At 40.9% G+C, this 21,525-nt stretch overlaps 3 protein-coding genes across 3 annotated transcripts; 2 read left to right on the forward strand and 1 right to left on the reverse strand.

The window, feature by feature from the left end:
* Nucleotides 1-336: 336 nt before the first annotated feature.
* LOC108242335 (toll-like receptor 1) lies at nt 337-4,444 on the reverse strand. The gene is made up of 2 exons (XM_017427126.3): nt 4,219-4,444; nt 337-3,649 (listed from the first exon to the last, which is right to left on the reverse strand). The coding sequence occupies exon 2, from the start codon at nt 3,640-3,642 to the stop codon at nt 1,234-1,236; it is 2,409 nt and encodes an 802-aa protein (XP_017282615.1). The 5' UTR covers nt 3,643-3,649; nt 4,219-4,444; the 3' UTR covers nt 337-1,233.
* Nucleotides 4,445-5,817: 1,373 nt separating this feature from the next.
* Nucleotides 5,818-15,185, forward strand: klb (klotho beta). Its single transcript, XM_017427099.3, has 6 exons — nt 5,818-6,755; nt 9,564-10,077; nt 10,169-10,437; nt 10,793-11,049; nt 11,819-12,747; nt 13,988-15,185. Exons 1-6 carry the CDS (start codon nt 5,997-5,999, stop codon nt 14,332-14,334), a joined length of 3,075 nt encoding a protein of 1,024 aa, XP_017282588.1. The 5' UTR covers nt 5,818-5,996; the 3' UTR covers nt 14,335-15,185.
* A 298-nt stretch (nt 15,186-15,483) lies between these two features.
* Nucleotides 15,484-21,411, forward strand: ube2ka (ubiquitin-conjugating enzyme E2Ka (UBC1 homolog, yeast)). Its single transcript, XM_017427222.3, has 7 exons — nt 15,484-15,822; nt 16,357-16,450; nt 16,584-16,642; nt 16,758-16,840; nt 18,526-18,625; nt 19,970-20,098; nt 20,203-21,411. Exons 1-7 carry the CDS (start codon nt 15,760-15,762, stop codon nt 20,275-20,277), a joined length of 603 nt encoding a protein of 200 aa, XP_017282711.1. The 5' UTR covers nt 15,484-15,759; the 3' UTR covers nt 20,278-21,411.
* Nucleotides 21,412-21,525: the final 114 nt, after the last annotated feature.

Genomic DNA, 21,525 nt, shown 5'->3' on the forward strand with positions numbered 1-21,525 from the left:
GAGGAGAAAGAGAGAAATTATATATATATAAACCCTGTTCAAACAATAATATAAATGTACAACACTAAAAAAAGAAGCATTTCTTGCCAGAAGACAAACTGCAGCGATCTGTGGAAGGTTCTGCTTCTGCTCATTTGTAAATCTGTTGCACTGAGCTGCAAAGCTGGGAGGAAATGGGCCGAAAACAAATTTCTCATCAGTCTTGTTTTATTTATGTTTATATCCTCTTTTCACTTCCTTTTTATTAACCGAACAGATCTTATTATTGAAAAAAAAAAAGTTTCTGTCGAAGGGGACTAAAAGACTTAAAATCTGTTGTTGTTTTTCGTAAGCCTCTGTCATTTTTTTATTTTTATTATTGAGATTTGTCGTGAAATTTCTCTTTGATTATTGTCATTATAAATATTCTTTTTGCGTGTGTGTGTGTGTGTGTGTGCTATGACAGTGAAAGCTCAGTTCTTTTCAGAGAAACGTGTTGCAACATGACTTGTGTGGATAAGACTTGAATCAGCCAGGCGAGTTTCTGGGACGGTTTTTTCTTTAGCATTGTGACGACCCCGCTTCATTCACAGTTCTTCAGTTTGTTGACATTTCAGTAAACCAAATGTATCCATATACAATGCAGTCTGATTGAATTCAGTTCACTTCACTTTATTTACATAGTGCCAAATGACACCAAAGGTCACCTCAGTGCAGTGTACAAGGAATAAGATCAAACCATAAATCCAAATTAGGACAAAAACAAATCCTGATTCAAACACAGATAATTCAGTTAAATTATAATACAGCACATTATGTTATAAAATTCCACTTAGTAAAATAAAATCTAAGAAAAGGATCAGATTGTGTCAAATCTTCACTTTTAAATGTTTATTTTTGTATAAATTCTGTCCAGATGTTTTTATAGGGTGTGTGTATTTACACATATGGATTTTTCTGTACATATACACATTTGGTTAATGTTTTTGTTAATATCTAATGTTAATTACTCAATAAAAATATCAATCGGTCGATGATTTGTGCAACCAAAGGAAACCATCAGACTATTCGACCTGGAGGTGGCAGTGTTGCTTATGACTGCTGCTGGTGGTTAGAATTCAAAAGTTTTGTTTGTACAGCAAATTTACACATTTTGATTTGTCTCCAGAACATACAAATATTTTATTTTCTGGTTTCCTTTTACAAAATGCTCTAAGTGTCCATTTTACATTTCCTTTCCTCTGGAAGTCTCAGTCACTCCAATGTTTGTGTATCTGCTGCATCTGGCAGGTCGGCCTGTAGGGCAGCTCTGAGGTTCGCCCAGAACAGCCGGTGTTTGCCTCTGTCCTGAGGCCATTCCAGGTAAGTGTGGCGGTTCATCATGGCCTTGAGCTGGTGGTACTTGGACGGGATCAGGTACTGGGGCAGAGGCTCGAGCAGCACCAGCACTATGTTGTCCAGACCCATAGCCAGACGTTGGTGGCTGGCAAAGTACAGCTCATAGTGGCACCATTCGCTTTTGACGAAATTTGCAGAAAGCACAAACACAGAGCGCCGGCTTTTCTCCACACAGCTGATGATGTTCTCAACGATGGTTTTTCCTGGCACAAAGTTCCTTTCGTGGTGACAGATTGTGAGCCCCCCTGCAGGACCTTCAAGGTTGAGAATGAGATGATTCTTCACCCAGTCGGCATCATGCTGGCTGTAGGACACGAAAGCATGAAACTCGACTCCAATCAGATCTTCTGGTCGAACCTGTCTCCTTCTCGCCCGGTGTTTGGCTCTGGTCCATCGCCAGATCATGCCAGTGTACCAGGGAACGTCATAGTGTTGGCACAGAAAGAAAACCGTGCTGATTAGCACCACTGCAGGAACCAAAATGGTGGCTGCTAGGACGCGTGCGTTGCAGGAGACCTCAGAGATCCAGAATCCTTTCAACATGGAGTCTCTGACATCCTCTGGGTAGAAGCAATTGTAGCCATGTGGCCAACTCAGCAGTTTAATACCTGTGGGACCTACGTTATTTTCGGCCTCAATGCCAAAGCTAATGAAATCCCTCAAAGTGCAGGTGCAGGTGAACGGGTTGTGACTGGCATCCAGGAGTTTTAGGCCGGGGCAGCTTTCCATCTTGCTCAGGGAGGGGCTGTGGAGGGAGTTTGACTTCAGCAGAATCTCTATCAGTCCTGGGAAGTTATCACACGTGGGCAGATCTCGTAGCCTGTTAGCATTTAGATTCAGGGAAGCAAGGTTTTTGAGTTTCAAGATGGTTGCTGGCACCACAGAAATCTGGTTGTCCTGCAGGTCCAGTATCACCACGCCTGTTGGGAGACAATTGAAGACAGAGTCTGTCAAACCTCCAGAGGAAATGTTCAGAACCGTGATGTTCTGTGGCCACAAACACTCGGTCGAACCATCGTAAACAAAAAAGTTGACGCTAATGTCCAGCTGTTGCAGTGAAATCATGTATTTCAGACGTTTACTCAGTAACTGGAGGTTCTTCAGATTGTTTCCTCGAAGGGTCAACTTTGTTAAGTTGCTCAGAGTCTCACATTCAACAACTGTTTGACTTTCTTCTCTGGAAAAAATGGAGTCAGACATAGCACAGTACGAGAAGTCCAGCTCGAGGATAGGACTCTGTTTCTTTGGACAAGTCATGTGTATGATTGAAGTCTCTGTTATTGTGAGATGCTTTACTGGCAGGTTGATAAAAAAGTTGTACATGGTTTCCTGCACAAAGAAGAAGGACTTTACAACTCCCTCTCTGACAGTGAAGGATGTCATGTTGGACGTCTCGGTCTCTTTGGTGTCTAAAAAGGGCGGTTTGGTGATAGCGGCATCACTGGAGCTCATATGGGATATAGATGTACGCAGGGCAGCATTGACACATTCAGTTAAGTCTTTCCAGTCAATCTGAATGTTGTTGAGAAAAAGACGAGCTGTGTGGATTTCTGCGACCTCACCGAGCTGCGTGGTTAGAATGTTGTAGCCTCCTGTCAGATTCTTCAACTCTACGTCAACAAAGAGAGACAAAGCATCAGCAATCAGATGACTGAGGATTATTTCCCCTTTATTGAAGAGGATATGAAGGCTCTGAGCATGAACATCCATCAGGCTGCCTGCTTCATAATCCTGTTCCTCCTCCAGGGAAAGGGTCAAGCTTTGTAGCTTTAGCTCAGCAAGATTCCTAAAATCACCGACCCGGATGTCCTTTGCTCCAAGTGTCAGATTCTCCAGTTCTTTCAGAAAACTGAACTCCACTCCCAGTGTCATGTTCAGAAACTTGTTCCAGGCTAAGCTGAGCACCACAAGGCTTCCTGTGTGCAGCAGGTACTGCTGAGCTGACAGGTTCATCAGCCTATTGTGCGACAGATCCAGACGGTTCAAACGTGGCGTGTCCAGGAACGCGTCCGCATCGATCAGCTCCAAACCGTTCCACGACACGTTCAGGGCCCTAAGGAGGGGGACGTTTTTAAAGTCTCCTCTGTGAAGCCGGTGTATGCGGTTGCATGAGAGGTCGAGGGACTCGGCTGTTTGTGGCAGGTCTGTTGGGACGGACGACAGGTTCTTGGACGAGCGGTCTACGATGCTGTCGGGAGATGAAGCACACATCTTGAGCCCCGCGGAAACAACCGCTGCCCAGAAGACAAGAGACGGAAGCCTCATTGTTTCTCTGGATGAAGAAAAGAAGAAGGTACAGATACATTTCAGCTAACCAGAAACTCCCAGCAAACAGTAATAAAATCTAACACAACATCTCTGCTATAAATCCATCTTTTTTACTGGTTACAAGAGGTGTTCGTTGAAATAATACAGAAAAAACATGTTTTGTTGGGTTTGTTTTGATAACCTTCAGTAAAGTAGAGAAGTCACATTCAGCCTACTTTCACTTATCCTGTCCAAAAGTATTTTAACAGAAACAGAACATCAGACTTAGTGAAATCAAATAATAAATAACATAATAAGTGATAAAAGAAATGCTTTAGTTTTACCTGTGGTTCACATCACTGAGCCATCTGAGTATTTTTTAATTAATGTAAGTGCAACAATTTGACCTGCAGAGTTTTGCCACATGGTAACAAAGTGTTTTCAAATCAGCAGTTTTAACATGTATGTAGAAGCTCATTCGCTTCTACTTATGACAACTAACAAAACCTAAATCTTGAAACAGTGTATATGAATAACACTTAAGTACTACTTCAGCAAGACTTTAAATCCAAAGAGAGAAAAGAGTGCACCAACCTGAAGTGGGGAACGGATGTTTTTTTTTTTTAATTTCCCAGCAGATGTTTTAGGATTAATACATGGCTGACTGAAGTTTGAAGAGAACATAAAACATGGAAAGATCTCTGCTGAGGACGTTTGAATTCCACTAAAAAGGGAAAAAATCTATTAAAAATGGTAAAGAAAAATCCTAACTATGAGAAAGGATCTGCCTCTGCTGTAAATCTGTTGCACCAAGTAAGAAAGCTGGGAGGAAAAAGACAAGCGAAATCTTCTACCCGTTACATTTATGTTTAATGTTTACTTCCTCTTTTCACTTCCTGTTTATTTGCAGAGCCAGTCCTGCCAATAAAGAAAAGACACTGATAAAGTGGAGTAAAAGAACTGAAACTTGTTGGGGGATTTTTCAGCCTTAAGTTCACTTTTAGGTCTCTTTGTTTTTTTTTATTAACTGAAGTTTTTCAGAAAAAATGCACACCAGTTGTAAGATTAAAAGCTTTGCAACATAAGTTGTGTGAATAAGCAGGTGAAACATCACTCAGCACAGTTTCTGGGGTTCATTTTGTATTGTGACAATCCAAGTATTTGTCTTCATTAATTCACTTATCTCTGTGATGCCCTGAAGCGTAGTAGCTAACTGCGCTGTTTACCTGCCAGACAAACAGCTTTATTGAAGGAGAATAAAAATATTTTTCATGATAGACTGTCAAAGACAGACAGACGGACACTTCCCAGCATTGTTTTTCAGCCTCGCACTGGGTCACACACAGAAATGGGAGCTAAATTGAATAAGGTCATATAACCTGCTGTGTTTGTTCTCACCTGGCCTTATTTGATCAGATCTGGAGGGAACACTGCAAATGTTGTTAGCGCTGTTCCAAGCATAAAAACAAATTAAAACAGGGGGAAAAAAAGCTTGATGTTTCTATACGCCGTCATCTAATGTACAAAGCTAGTTTTTGCTCGTTGCAGAAGGTAAAAGCGGACATCTACAACCAATTAACTTTTAAAGTCAACCCAATTCAAGATGGCTGCCACAGCTAACTGATCTGAGAAAGCACAAACACACACACAAAAAAGGCTATAACTCAATTATTTTGCTGATATTGAGCTAAACTCTGGCTTGGTAGTAGCTGATAGTCATTCACAACACATATGCTAAGTGCTAACAGATCATGCGAGATCACACAATGTCGACTCAGACAGTGCGTAATGTTACTTTCAAGGTTTGACCAATGAATAATGAAGAGTCTACAGTGTGTGTGTGTGTGTGTCTACGTCTTAGTTATGAAGCTGAGATCAGAGTGCAAGCTAATTATTGACCCAAAGACTTTCTTTACTGTGCCTGTCAGTTCTGTTACCGTGTTTGTGCTCACTCATTAAAAACAGCTCCCTGATGTAGGCAGAAATCTCGTGACCTCCCCCCCCCCCTATATGTCTTTTCATTTTTAGCGACATACTCAATCAATAGCGTAGTAATGGAAGTAAACATCACATGCCTGATAGGTTGTAGTACAGTAATATGAGCACGCACAGATATGAGTCAACCTTTGTATGTGAACATGGAGCGGGGAGGGGCTGAGCCGTAGCACAAGTACTCAGAGGGAGGGAAAGGGAAAAAAAAAAACCAGTTTGCACCTTGATGCGTCTTCACTGCCTTTCATTATTCCTCCTCTTCTGGCCACAATGGCTCCCCTGTCAACTGGAAAAGGATTTATTATGATAAAAAGGAGCAGCTGACCGACACCTGCTGTCACCCACAAGTAGATTTCTGGGACAGCGTGGGCTCCTTCAGCATGCTGAACCATCCTTCCCATCCTGTTCTCCTCTCCTTATCCCTCCTGTTGTTGGTGCTCCTCTGGAACCAGGTGGCCTCTTCTCCCGGGGAGGGCAGCAGCATCTGGCAGCAACCTAAACCGAGCCCCTTCATCAAAAACCAGTCTTTCCTTCATGATGACTTCCCCCCAGGATTCCTCTGGGGCTCGGGGACCTCTGCTTCCCAAACGGAAGGAGCTTGGAACCAGGATGGGAAAGGTGTCTCCATCTGGGACAGTTTCACCCACTCCTCTGTCAGGGGTCAGAACACCGGAGCGAACGCAGATGTGGCAAGTGACAGCTACAATCGCTGGGAGGAAGATGTGGAAGCGCTGGAATATTTAGGTGTAAGATCGTACTCTTTTTCTCTCTCCTGGCCGAGACTTTTCCCTGACGGCAATGCCACGGGGGAACCCAACGCAGCAGCTGTGGAGCACTACAGCTGCCTCATAGAGAGGATCCTGGAAAAGAAAATCGAGCCTGTTGTCACTCTTTATCACTGGGACCTGCCACAGGCGCTCCAGGAGAAATACGGCGGCTGGAAAAACGCCACGTTGGTGGGGCTTTTTGAGGAGTACGCTGCATTTTGTTTCCGTGCATTTGGGGGCCGTGTTAAATACTGGCTCACGATGCACAATCCATACCTGGTGGCTGTGCAGGGGTACGGGACAGGAGTGCACGCTCCCGGAGAGACAGGGGGGCTTTCTGGCTCTTTAATTGTTGCCCACAACCTGATCAAGGTAAGTCCCAGGGCTCCAACAGAGTATGGGAAAGTATAACATTTGCTTTTAGTACTTTCCAGTTTTGGATAAGTGTGGAAAGGCAGCAAAAGTGCAATCATCTTTTATAAAAGTTGCTCAAACAAGCAGAATATTTTTCACCTTGACTTTATAATAAAATGAACATCGTCACCACAGGAATACAGATAAATCCTTGTTGTGACACCCTATATGTACTGTTTTACAACGTAATTAATGAAAATGCAGTGACTTTAATACATAAAAGGCATACAAGGCAGTGGGAAGTAGGGGTATGGAGGGTGCTTGACCCAGTATCCTGGGTCGAGTTTTCTACTCCAAAATTGTGTTGACTATTTTGTTGAATTAGAGCTACTAATAGTTAAAAAGAACATCCTCAAAATCTGGGTTGTTGACTAAATACAACTTATGTCGGTTCTAGCTGCTGGCGCTAACCGCTATTAACGTCAGCTAGCTAGCACCAACGATTGTTGTTTAAGGACCCAAACTCAACATTTAGTGCAAACTAAAGTTGTTAAAAACCAACCAGGTTAAACATCTAACAAGTTGTTTTTACTGTCTTACCTTTACTTATTACATTGTAAAGCAGAGCTGTAGTCAGGTCCAGCTTTGTTCGGCTTCTGGTTTAAAATGGTGGACTGTGAAAAACATGGCTCCTCTCGAACCCAACCACTGGGTCCAGCCTTTTGACACAATATTTGGTCCTTTGACCCAACAGCTATAACTTAGCATTTGAGCTCTAAAACTCATGGAAAATGTTAAGAACAAACAATATATTTAATACTGTGCATGTTTAAATTCTAAAAATGTTTGGATATTATTGAGTTTTGTAAATCAGACATATAAACCAGCACAGTTGTTGTATAAGTGTGTGCTAAATTTTACAACTGCTTAAACCCCCCTAAAAGTGGGCAGATTAGATTTAGGTCAAGATTGTTGTTGTCTAAAACATACTGCATATTTACTGTGTTTATGCATTTAACTGCATATGTCATTTGGTATTATGATATTCTTCATATGAGTGTTTGGCTCTTACAAATTCATACACGCTCACAACAACACTGCCCACACACACACACACACACTCCCTAAAATGAAACAGCTAAAATGACTTTAAAATTAACAGAAAAAAACCCAACCATTTTGAAGTTTTAAAAATGGAAAATGTGCAGGAGCCCTGAAGTCCTACGGAATTTCTTAACCACTTTGTGCATTTTATTCAATTACACACAGACACAGACTGTGTGCAAACTTTGAACCCCTACAGCTTTATCATTTTATGATGATGGTCAGTGAATGTTTATATGTGCAAAAAAAAAAAGACTGTTGGAACAAAGGACGGTGACGTAAACACAGACCGCATCAGCGCTCCAATAAGTCGTGTTGTCCTATTTGACCCAACGTTTGTTCAGCATGCAGCTTCTCTGAAAACACACCAAACATCTCCACTCGCTTGGTGCTTTATCTCCTTGATGACTGGTTGGCCATATTTCTATTGACAGGTTTGTGATAAGTTAACAGGACACTTGCAGAGACACTGAGGTCAAAGTCCACCACATCAGCACTTTTGTGTGTGTCAGGAAGTCAGGGAGATACGCCTCATTAATAATCACTTATGTTTATGCTGTCAGGCACAGATGGTAGGCTCCCAGCTAACACAGAGAAGGTGGAACAAGCAAATAATGATTTCCTGCTCCAGCCTGAAAGGTCTCATTAATTCTCTGTTTCTTCTGCACGCTTCTGTTTTGCCTCAATCTAAATGCCTTCTTTTTATGGATCTGTTGGTATGGTAAACAACCTATAAACAGTTTTCAGTTACATTTCGTAAAACATATCTTTTAATTTCTGCAATACTTAATACTCGATACTTCTTTTAAGCAGTTATTTTTCTCGCTGCACATTTCAGTCCAGATATCTGGGTTCAGAAATACAGTAATATTTATGCTGTAATTATTCTTTTGCCTTCAGTCAGTTTAACAGATACTGAGCTAACATTTGGTGTGGTAGTAGCTGAGCAGCATACACAAGACATACTCTGAGCACAACACATTGTGCAACATCTTTGCTTAAAACTTTAGAATTAACTGTTTCAATCAACACCGCTTGTTAGTAAAATGTTGCAGGAACCGCCGCACGAACTTTAATGAAACTCTGAAAGTAATTATTGGATTGACATTTATAACTTACTGATTTCTGGAGTAAATCCAATTCAAGATGGTCAACCTTTGACCACACAAATAATGACTAAAATTTACTCAGTTTGTCAGATAATGACCCAAAGATTACATGGCAGTGGCTGAGACTCATCTTTAACATGCTAACTCCCAGTGATAACAACATTTCACAACATCACAAGAACTTTTAATGAGTTTTGACCAAAATGGCCATAACGCCATCATTTCTCATCATGAGATGATCTTTCTTTAAAACTATAACATGAAAGTCCGATATGCATTCCTTCAAGCAATGCTAGACCTTTAGATAAAAAAAGAAACTGAATTATTGTTAGCAGAGATGTGCTGTCTGTGAGTGAATACATATCAAATAATTAGCTGTATTTTGAAGTCATGGCAGACATATTTCACATTTTATATACTGACATTGTCAGAGCAGAAATTATGAATGTTATATATAGGTAAAAAATGGTGGTGTGGTCCACATACATGCATCTTGAGTAACAGTATTCCAAAGCTGATGAAGTTAAAATGAATGTAGCCAACATGCAAGAGACAGACTGTAATCTATTGTAATTTTGCAAAACCGTTAAATTTTGTTTGCTGTCATTTTTAGGCACACGCCAAAGCCTGGCAGACCTACAACAGTCACTTCCGTCCAACTCAGAAGGGGAAAGTATCCATTGTTTTAGGTTCCCACTGGGTGGAACCTCAGAAAGGCCAAGCCACCTCTGCCAGTGTTCCACTTTGTCAGCAGTCTATAGAGGCTGTTCTCGGCTGGTTTGCCAACCCCATCTTTGGTGAAGGAGACTACCCAGTGTCTCTAAAGCTGAAGCACACAGATCTCATGCCTACGTTCACCCCCGAGGAGAAGCTCTGGGTACAGAAAACAGCAGACTTTTTTGCTTTGTCTTTTGGGCCAAACAATGTCCGTTTGGGCAGGAACATTGTCCACAACGGGCAGACTTTAACCCCAGACCTGCGCCGCCTCCTGAGCTGGATAAAACTGGAGTATGGGAACCTGAACGTGCTGGTGGCCGAAGGAAGCTGGTACTCCGATGCCAGTGTGGGAAGGGAAGACACTGTGGCAATCTATCTGATGAAGCGCTTTATCAACCAAGTCTTACAAGGTAAGTGTACAACCAGTGAAATCAAAAATGTAACATAACTCCTTTAAAGTATAATGAAACAACAAAAAAAGTCCCTTTGTTTCTTTTGTAGCCATCAAGCTCGATGGTGTGAAGGTGTTTGGATACTCAGCCTGGTCACTGGTGGATGGGTTTGAGTGGAATTATGGCTACAGTATTAGACGGGGCCTTTTCTATATTGACTTTAACCAACCCAACAGAACCAGGATCCCCAAAACCACGGCACAGTATTACAGGCAGATTATCACTGACAATGGTTTCCCTTCTGACGAATCTTCCATAGAGGTTAAAGGCCATTTTCCCTGCAAATTTCACTGGGGTATCGCAGACTCTACCATGCAGGTAAGATGTGAGAAGGACAGCCTAAGAAGTGCCTAAAACAAAAAAACAGCCTAAAATATTTGTGTTAAACGGTTTTCCTGTTTGCGTTTCTTTTGTACATTTTTTGGAATGTAAGTTCTTCAGCTATTTTAGTCATTCAAATATTTAAAAATTCAGCTTTTTTAGGACATGCTGGCAATGACTTTGCTTATGCTTTTTGAATTGTTTTACCGTATTTACAGCTTTATTTTTTTCTCATAGAAAGTCAGTTTCAGCTTATTTAACAAATTTAACCGAAACCATTTAGCACTCAGCATTCACACTGAATTTTCTGCAAAAGTGCACGTTTCTCGAGTTGATTCTGTTTGTTTTGCAGGTCCGCTTCTTCCCTTTCTCCCCACAGTTTACTGACCCTCATGTTTACAGCTGGAACCTGACAGGGGACGGATCGCTGCGACTGATCCCTGGGGTGAAGCTCCACACCAGACCAGTGCAGTGCACTGATTATCTGGCGATCCAAAATCACCTTCGCCTGTTTGCGTCCACCGGAGCGACTCATTACAGCTTCGCTCTGAACTGGTCTTTGATTTTACCCCAGGGAGACCGCTCAGTTGTGAACACTGAAGCTCTGAGGTACAAACACACTGGCAATCTCAAAATCAAACTTAATTCAGATGAATTTGATTATTTCAGGTTATAAAAATGAATTCTATTGCTAAAATCCAACCTGATTTCAAACAGAGACTCAGATAAAAGAGATAGTTTAGATGTTTTAAAGTGGAGTTTTGTGAGAGGATTATGAACAGTTAATATCTTACCTGTTGTAGATAGCTCTTTGTTTTCATTTGGAGAAATGTTGAATTCTGACCAGATTGACAAGCTGATGGCTAGTTTGAGTGGATTTCTGTCATCCTAAGATGACTTCAGTATAAAAGATTTCATAGCTGTTCATGTGAACCTTTTTTTATAAACATTTATACCGCAGACAATTTTACTTAACATGGTCTTTACAGCAGGAATATATTGATTTTCTTGCAGCAGTGCCCCAAGCTGCACAAGAAGTGCAACAGCTAGCCACTTCTGTTTGCACTTGCAAATAACTATTAAATGAACAGCAACATTTTTGAGATCAGGGTATTTTTTTTTAAGAAAATGCAATCCACTTTTATCTTGGTCCCACACAGATTATAGCCATCAGTTTATCAGCACAGTCAGATTTAAACTTGGTTTCTTTAAACTGAAGTTGTTCAAAACGATATCTACAACAGGTAAGATATTAATTGTTCATAACCTTTTCACTAAACTCCACTTCCAAAGATCTGAATTCATACTTTCAAGTTAATGTCTTCTAATTTATTCTTTGTTTGCAAAAGAATAACACCTTCGTCTGTACTTCTGAAAGGTACTACCGCTGTTTTCTTATGGAGCTCAAGAAGCTGGACCTGGAGGCTGTGGTCGTCATGTATTTCCCAACACACAGAGCTCCAAATCTGGGTTTGCCAGAACCGGTGCAAGCCTCTGGAGGTTGGCTAACAAACAACGCAGTGGAAGCATTTCAAGAATACGCAGCACTTTGCTATCAGGAGCTGGGTACCTGGGTTCGATACTGGATCACCATTAATGAACCAAACAGGCTGATAGATATTTACCCTAATGCAACAGAGAGGCATCAAGCAGCTCATAACCTCCTTCTGGCTCATGCGAAAGCCTGGAGGTTGTATGAGAGGGAATACAGTAAACGGAAAGCACTCATATCTCTTGCACTACATGCTGACTGGGCCAAACCTGCCAACCCGTTCCTAAAATCGCACACACTGGCAGCAGAAAGATTCCTTCTGTTTGAAATCGGTCGCTTCTTGGACCCCCTACTGGGGTCTGGATACCAGGAGGAACAGAGGGAGGGGAAATACCCACCTGAGATGATGGCATACTTGGAGGAACGAGCAAGAATTATGGGTCTCCCTGAATCGCCTCTCCCTACTTTCACTGACGCAGAGAGAAAAGAGCTGAGAGGAGCGTTGAGTTTTATCGCCCTGAGCCATTTTACCACTCGTCTAGTTTCTCCTCTTCCCCCGACACAGGCCACCTTTCAGAAGGAGCACGCCCCTGACCATGACTGCTCGATACTCACTGACCCCAGCTGGCCATCCTCCAGTCTGGGACAGGCTCTGGTCCCCTGGGGCTTGCGAAAAATGCTGAACTGGGTGAGCCAGCGGTACGGAAGGACTCTGCCTATCATTGTCACAGGCAGCGGGACCGATGATCCAGCTCCTGCTGAGGATAAATTCAGACAGCACTACCTCAAGAGTTACCTACAGGAGGCGCTCAAAGGTAGGGGTAGCCAGGATGTGTTGAGTAATCACACAAGAGTATATATTGAAACAGAGATAATGCAAGTTTAACTGCCTTACTTCTTCGTACAGTAAAACCCAGACTTAATGAGAAGGCATGAAAATAATAAAGGCATAAAAAGGAGGGAAAGGCAAACAATAAAGAGCAGTTCTGCTCAGTGTTTTCATGTTTTACCTGTTTAAATATGGCAGGCCAGTGTAACATATAATCAAAGCATGCTCCCTTCTCTAATTACTTTTATAGCTGTGAAAAACGGCTTTTCTCCTAGTCAGAATGATAATTAAAGGTCTCCACAACTTAGATTGTATTAGGAAAATTAAGATAAATTTAAAATGTTTAAGCAGCCATTTAAACACTTAATGGCTTCACATGGCAGATACCGTATTCATAAATCAAGTCTTCCTTGACAAAACAAACATTTCAGCTGTTCAAAACGTCACCTGTCCTATCTACTGTCAACATTTCACATTTCTTAGACGTCATTCTTCCTGGAACAAATGACATCAGAGTTTCCATTGCTGAACTTTCAACTTCAAATAAACTCAAGCATGTTTTTCCAATTTAAACACACACACACACACACACACACACACACACACAAAACAAACAAACAAAAAAAAAACACTACATGTATTTGAAATAGAAATCTTATGAGGAAAAACTCAATTTTAGATAAGTACAATTTAGTTTTTACAAGTCATAATTTTCATTTTAAATAAACAACCAAAGTACATAAATATTTAATTTGTGATTAATGTGTTGCTAGTCTTTATTCTAACTGCTAATGTCTGAAATAGTTTTTTTATGGTTACAATTTGAATACTGGACATCCCTGATGAAATTGTTATTCACAATGTTTATTCTCAATAAAAAGGCTGTACTAATATCTGGAGCTGAAAGTCCAATGTGCATATATGGAAAAAGCGATGTCATTTGCTTAAAGAAGAATGATGTTTGAGATTTCTGAAACACAAACAAATAGCCTCCTGGATAACTGAAATGCTTAAACAAGGAAATCTTGAATTATGGGTATCTGATTTGAAGATCTTGTTATTATCTGAGAAACCGGTGTGCCCTATTTTCCTTGTTAATGTGTTTTTTTCTTACACAAGTCAGCCATCCAGTAGAAAAATGTTTGAGTTTTAAGCAATTTCTCATGTTGTAGAATAAGAAAATGTCTCTTTGCAGCTGATTGACAATGTCCTTTTTCCGTTCTCAGCTTACCATCTTGATCGGGTCAACCTGCAGGGTTTCTATGTGTGGAAGCTCCAGGACAGACACTCCCCCTTGTTCGGCCTCTTCACCTCAACACAACACCGACCCAAAGCCAAGGCCTCCGTCGCAGCCTTCAATAAAATCATCACTCTCGGTGGCTTCCCTGCCAACAATGAGACACAGCCGTGCAGCGCAGATGAATGGATCTACAGGAACAAAGTGAAACTGGTTTTTGGAGCTTGCGTCCTCACAACAGCCGCTGTGATGGCTGCGCTTGTCTTTGTTTTCGCCAGCAGGAGAAACCGAAGACGAACGCGAAGGAGACAGAGGAGCAGGCTGAACTGGAGGTGAAGGAAGGGAGCACCACCAGTGTGTTTGTGTCCACTTGTTAAGTGACTCAGTAACATGTAGCAGAAGCAGTGTGTGGCTGCACAATGCTGCGTTTCCTATAGGTTTACCTGAAAAAAAGATTCTAAGACATTTGTATTTTTCAGAGATCACAAAATGGCAATGGGTTGACTTTATAGCAAAAGTACTGAACTGTTTACTTATCGCTGTTTCACAAATCTTGAGAAATATTAATATGAGGTACACAGATTATTTTAAAGGAGAAGTCAGGATTACCTATTTGTTGATTGTGCCTGAAAGCTTCAGTCCAGAGAAAACTTCACTTTAGCACATTTCATTTTAACGTTATCAATGTTAATAGCGTGCTGTGTAACTGTGATAAAGTTCAGGTTCATATTAACGGTGAGTGGTACCAGTTCTTGTAAGTTGTTTAAGTAATCTCAACTTTATTCAAGCATGTGTTGAACAGTTACCTTGCTGTAATTCTCCAAGTGCAGGACAATAATGCCACCTAGTGACACCATGTGAAGCAATGACGGGACAAATAAATTCTGCTAGTCTATCTTTTGTTAAAAATATAAAAATAGCATCAAAACCATATTAAGCTCATGTGTGAAAAAAACATCATTATGACAGTACTGACTCCAGCAAAGCGAAACTAATGAAATGCATATTCATAGCCACATATTTATAGTTTTGTAGAATTAGATGTAGTTGCTTGTCTTGTGTTGCCTCAAAATTGCATCTTAAGAGCATTTAATTGTTGTGAAGTGTATATGACAGATACAAAGCGCACTGTTTTAACCAGGATCATGCAATGTAAATTGCTACTGAATAAATATCTGAGTAGAAAAGACCTGAGTTTTTTATGAAACTGAGTATGACACAAACATTAACTCTGTGACACCTTTACCAGAGCAGTGTAACTACAGCTTCAAGCATTTAATCTAAAACAATACCATATGATAATCATTAATATTTATTATAGCTTTTATTTGTTACTTATAATTTTGCATTGACGCCACTTTTGTTTTGTGACATACTTTAATAATAATAATAATAATAATAATAATAATAATAATAATAATAAATTGAATAGTGATCAACCAATGGGATGAGGCGTTCAGGGTGGCTCGGATCACATGACCTCCTCTCCTCCAGACTGCATGCAGTTTGGTATTAAAATGTTTTCGGTACCAACCATTGTGTTGCTGCACATTTGACATGACAGCCACACGTTGAGCTGTTTTCCCGTTCCAAAATCGAACCTCCCCGTCAAAAAAACTGGGACGAACGAGACGAGCGGCGAGAAAACCCCGAGGCTCTTATTTTTGACGCCGCGTTTCAAAAGTGAAGCTAACGCTCGCGAGCTGGTCAGACGGACGGACGGCGCCGAGGCCGCAACCGGACGGGAACACGGGGGAAGCCATGGCCAATATCGCAGTTCAGAGGATAAAACGGGAATTCAAGGAGGTCCTTAAAAGCGAGGAGGTTGGTTTGGCCACGCTGGCCGCTCTCCGAGGGGTGGCTGTTGTCGCTTCTTCTTTTTTATGGTTGAATGAAGGGTGACGACTCGATGGCTCACCGTTGAAGCTGCTGCTAGCATTAGCTAACTCCCTGAAAGGGTTGTGTTGACAAATACCTACTAACGCTGGCTAACTGTATGCCAGTATAATGAGGTTTAGGGCCGTGAAATAACTGCTGCTTGAAGGCAGGTTAACATACTATAGGCGTTTTAATGGAATTAAACGAGCCATGGTTTCTGTGGTTGCTAGGTTAGCTGCTAGCATCGGTAGTTTTGGAGTACTTGCCCCCCTTTCTGTCATCGCCACTCTGCACTCACGTGAACATACTTTCGAGTACTAATTTCACACAGATCTGTAAGTTTTTAAGCAAGCTGAGGTCAACTTTTTATACGTTTGGAGCTCACGCCTCAAAGGCAGATTTGTGTTTTGACAGTGTGCTATATTACCTGAGTAGTACACTTAGTTTAAGCGATGTTCCCCCACCTTTCTGCCATTTCAGACGAGCAAAAACCAGATAAAAGTAGATCTGGTGGATGAGAACTTCACAGAACTTAAAGGGGAGATAGCGGGACCCCCTGACACGCCATATGAAGGTAAGGGGCTTCTTCTGGTCAAAATGTCATGTACCACCTAATCGTGCTAGCTTAAAATACTCAAAACACTTTGTTTAGCAGACTTGAAAAATCCCTGTCACATTTCTGTAATCTTGTATTTATGTTTTTGCAGGTGGTAGATATCAACTAGAAATTAAAATTCCCGAAACGTATCCATTCAATCCACCCAAGGTAAGAATGAATTATTTCTCGATGCAACAAATTATCTCTTTTTTTTTATACCCCTTTGGCTTAAGAAGTCCCTCTCTCTGTGCTAATCCGCAAATTGTTCCTTTTATTGTCTCAGGTGCGGTTTATCACAAAGATCTGGCATCCCAACATCAGCTCAGTCACAGGTGCAATATGTCTGGACATTCTTAAAGATCAGTGGTGAGTAAATTAATCCCAACATCCCTGTTCCCACTCCATACTTATCCACTTATATAAGACTGAAAATCACACATCGAATCCAAAATTTTTCCTTTTTTTCCTGTGGTTTCCACTGTAGAAGTTTCACCCTTATTTCCACCGTTGTTTACCTTGTTTAAACATACTTTTTTTTAATAGATTTGTCGAGTCTTGTTATGAATTTCACGGTCACAACCGTGGTGTTTTGCAGGTTTCAGTAGCATTTTATTTATTTATTTTTTAAATAAACAGTAATAGTTGACTTGTGAAATGTCGGGACAGGTTAGTGCCTGCAGGTCCTTTAGTAAGCACAGTGAAATGGCTGACATTTACAAAAGAAGACAAACGAGTAAAATGATGACGAGGTTAAACAAAAGTAAGAGATCCCGTGGCTGAGGTAAGAAAGTGGCGAAATGTTCTGCATTGTCAGCAGAAAAGGTCACGTTTAATTTGCGCGCAAGGATCTAGAAATATGCGCTGAATGATCACAAAAGTGGCCAAAGCCACACTGAACTTCTGACATTCATCTGTTGAAGAAAAACAAGTAAAAGCTTCCGATTTGAATAAATAAATATATTTGAACGAGTGAACATTTATCCCTGAAATGATAAATCTTTGTTTGTTTTTATCGGACCCTTCTCTCTGAGGGACGTGATGCTGATCCTCCAAACTCGCAGCCGGCAGTCAGGATCGTCTGATGCGTCTTTAGACATCTGTTTCTCTTGGCTCTCTGCTGTGGAGTTTCTTTGCGGTACTCCTGTCAAGAAGTGCAGAAATTCTTTATTGTTTGTTTGTTTGTTTTTCCCAAACTTCCCAGGCAATTTAAAGCCTTTAATTGGAATTAGGGATCAATCTTATTGGCCGGTTGTTGGGAAAAAAAACAACATTTTTCCTATAATCTAGAGCTCAAATGTTAACTATGATTCGAGAAAATTAAGGAAAGGTGAGTTCAGTCGATTGTCAACAAAAGGAACCCAAAGCAATGCTTTTAAGTTTATCTAATTAGTTTTCCTGTTTAACCTTTTTGAGGTTAAACTATATCCACGCCCTCGCAGCAGGCAGAGCCAAGAGATGCCCCCCTGCTGTAGGGGTTTAAAATTCAGACCTATTTAGCACTTTTGGTGAATGCCACATGCGTTCCCAGGCACTTGGCTGTTAATTGAGAATATAATGAAAAATGACTCATCCTGTTGCTGGAACTTTACAGATCACTCCTTACTGAACTCTCAGATGTGCTGTAATCTTTGTAAAGAGGGGTTTGTGCGCTGCAACCTTCCTACAACATCACTCTGTACATATTTCTTTTTAATGAGTTGCTTATTGAGCATGATCATTCTGTTATAATATTTAACTTTATTAACGGAGGCCTTTCCCTTAGATCTATAAGCAGGCGTCACTCGAGTCACTATTTCTGTTGAAATGTTAGGGAATTCTCTCTAATTGCACATTTTTCCATCTGCACTCCAACAATAAATCTTCTCTACAAGTCAGTCAGGTCATCTCTTCTACATCTTATTTATAAGAAAATTTAATGGGCTTGTTCAGTGTTTTTAATACACATCACAAAGCATGGACAAATGTTAATTGCCAGTATGGAAGTTTAGTTTTTGAATTCTTTTTTCTTTCTTGGCTCATTAACTTTCCACCCTCCTAATATGTTGTTTCAGGGCAGCAGCCATGACACTGAGGACGGTTCTTTTGTCATTACAAGCCTTACTGGCAGCCGCAGAACCAGACGATCCACAGGATGCAGTGGTAGCCAATCAGGTTTGTCTGCATAAGTATTTATGCTTTCTCATTTGCACTGTGGAGTTACTAAATATTGGAAGTTTGCCATCTCAAAGCCCAAATATATCGGTCGTCATGGACTTCCTACATCCTATTTGTGCCATGATTTAGAGAATACATTCCTACAAATGAGGATAATTGTCAGACTAATTAATAATACAAACTATTAGAAGATTAAAGCCCTTCACATACATTTGTATGCATAAGTAATATGTTAATATGATGTCACTGCCATACAGTTTTGCTTTACTGAAGTAGCAAAAACTGAGGTACCTTCCTCACATCCCAGACCTTGTAACATTTACCTGGAGAAGTTCAACAGGCGCTGTCCTAAAATTATAACGTCACCAAAAGTGCGTCACTCAGAACTCAGATGAAGCATTTGTTTTGAATGCACCTTTCAGATTATTAGTCATTGGAGATTATTTGTTGCGGAGGCCGGTGGATAATACTTTCTACTCCATGAAGGACACCGATCACCGTTTCAACTCCAATACCATTCAGCGACGCGCCACTGTCAGCAAACAATTTAAAATGTCCCAGGTGGGAAGCAGTTTACCTGCTTTTATTACACGTACAGACAGGCCATCACTAACGTAAGTAAATGATAAATATTCCAAACATGAGCAAATAATCCTAAAATACAAAAAAGTAAAAGCACATGAGATCTAAAACTGCTTGTATATCTCTCTGTTGACGCATGTAATACAATCTGTTTTCACCAAAACTAGTTTGGTATGGTTTTTCTTTACTACAGTGGCACCCATTAACTGTAAAAGGGTGTTTGTTTTTCTCCTAAAGTAGGGTTGTGTGGAGTTAGTGTCTTACTTGCAGAAAAAGTGATCTCAGTTTGGAGAATTAGACGAGTTTCATGAGTTAAGGTAACATTTCAGAACAAATACTAAAAAGTGAAATTTTTACTGCCTAAACAACTCAGACTTCAGAAATATCCATGATGATTTGAACAAAAAACCATTCAATATTTTTACACCATGTCACATTTATACATCAGTTAATTTATTCAGATTTCCCCATTTTTTTTGTCGACTTGAACACAGAAATCACTGCCCACCCCTGTTTCTTACATTCAGAATATTTGTTGTGAAGGTTCTTATTTTAGTAACAAATACTCTGGCAGTAATGTAATCTTTATTTAGGATTTTTATTTCTGTTCATTTCACAACAAAAGAAAGGCAAAATGCAAATCTTGACAGCTTGATTCAGCCTAAACAAAGTTACGCCACCTTTCAGTTGTTGATAGTAGTGTGCTGAATTCCTTTTCAACAAGCCTTCTTCTGCTTCTCATGTTTGCTCATCACCCAGTACAAGCAGAATCCAGAGATGTTTAAACAGACAGCGAGACTCTGGTCTCACGTCTACGCAGGCGCTCCCGTCTCCAGTCCGGAGTACACACGCAAAATAGACAAACTCTGTGCCATGGGCTTTGAAAAAGTACGTATTCGTAAACATTTTTCTCCCCCCCCCCCCGCTGTGCGTTGAACTGCTGAGCGTTGCTGCAGATATAATCTACTGAATGTTTTTGTCTTCGCCCACAGAATGCAGTTATAGTGGCGTTGTCGTCAAAATCCTGGGATGTGGAGACGGCGACGGAGCTCCTGCTGAGTAACTGAATTTCGACGCCCTCTTCGATCCCCCCGGGTCCATCTCTCTTTCGTCACACACACTCGCTCTCCTCCAAACTCCTGCTGTGTGAAGGCGTGTCTTGCTCGATCCTACCCCCCCTCCCCTTCCCTCTGTTTTACGTTGGACACACTCCACCACTTCTCCAGCCCCCCCTTTTATCCCCTCTGTGCGACGTTTCCGTCACCTCCGCTGCACCACTCTCCAATCATCTGCTGTCAGCTCTTACCTCAATTTTTTTTAAAGTCAGTTCAACATTCCACTCAGTGCTAAAATCAGCAATCCACACCGTCCCCCCCTAACTAGCATCACCCACACCTCCCACCGTTTCTCCCAGCTTCGTCCAAGAAGCTGCTGTCAGCGGCGTACCTTTGCCTATGCAGTGCATTTATTTTTTATTTCTTATGACCTTTATGTTGAAGAGAATCCAGCCTTTTAGGAGGGCTTTTTTTTTTTTTTGCACCTGGTTTTCATTCGAAACACTTTGGGCCTGTTTTCAAAATGGGGATTAAGTCAAGTCCTAACCTTTTAAATTAGGATTTATGCATTTTTTTTTTAGTTCTATAAAGAAAAGTCACTCACTCATTTGTATTGGGGTTACGCCTTTAACAGAATAGGGCACTTTAGTTTGAAAGAGTTACAATTTTTTGACGTCAGCGGCAAGATGCTGATATCCGAACACATCTTGCTAGCAAAGTATTGCATTGTGAGCATAGTACATTTTTAGGTAAAATAGGTATCAAAAGAGAAGATAATCACATTTTTGTGCTGTTATGCATGAATCGAGCATGTATCGTAGTGCACTACTTAGGTCGGCTTATTCTTTGTTCTGGAAAGCGGCTCATTAAGTGTCTAAGGTGTTCGCACAGTAGCCATCATCCTCTTCATCATCATCCCCCGAGTTTTCCCCCCCTCAGCCGTCAACATCTGGCAGCTCCCGCAGGAGACACCCCCCCCCCAAAAAAAAAAACAAAAAAAAACCTTCCCACCGCCAAACGTGGCTCGACATGGCTTTCTTCACCTGTTCTTCTCCCTCGCATTTAAAACAAAACAAAACAACAACAAAAAAAAACACGAAGAAAACAAACAAAACAAAAAATACAAGAGAGAGAACTTTTATTTGGTTTTGGCCGCCAACAGGGATACATTTGGATTCTTGTTTTTTAAAACCCGAAAGGAAACAAAAGAAAAATGTTGTTCTGTAGTAACACGACCTGTGACAAGTCTGGGGAAGAAAA

This window comes from Kryptolebias marmoratus, linkage group LG9 (assembly GCF_001649575.2).
Source record: "Kryptolebias marmoratus isolate JLee-2015 linkage group LG9, ASM164957v2, whole genome shotgun sequence".
NCBI classification, from domain to species: Eukaryota; Metazoa; Chordata; class Actinopteri; order Cyprinodontiformes; family Rivulidae; genus Kryptolebias; species Kryptolebias marmoratus.

Coding starts and splice junctions, on each gene's coding strand:
- klb (XM_017427099.3), top strand. CDS start 5,997: ATGCTGAACCATCCTTCCCATCCTGTTCTCCTCTCCTTATCCCTCCTG. Junction 6,756..9,563: donor TTGCCCACAACCTGATCAAG/GTAAGTCCCAGG, acceptor TGTCATTTTTAG/GCACACGCCAAAGCCTGGCA. Junction 11,050..11,818: donor GTGAACACTGAAGCTCTGAG/GTACAAACACAC, acceptor TACTTCTGAAAG/GTACTACCGCTGTTTTCTTA.
- LOC108242335 (XM_017427126.3), bottom strand. CDS start 3,642: ATGAGGCTTCCGTCTCTTGTCTTCTGGGCAGCGGTTGTTTCCGCGGGG.
- ube2ka (XM_017427222.3), top strand. CDS start 15,760: ATGGCCAATATCGCAGTTCAGAGGATAAAACGGGAATTCAAGGAGGTC. Junction 15,823..16,356: donor AGGTCCTTAAAAGCGAGGAG/GTTGGTTTGGCC, acceptor CTGCCATTTCAG/ACGAGCAAAAACCAGATAAA. Junction 16,841..18,525: donor GACATTCTTAAAGATCAGTG/GTGAGTAAATTA, acceptor ATGTTGTTTCAG/GGCAGCAGCCATGACACTGA.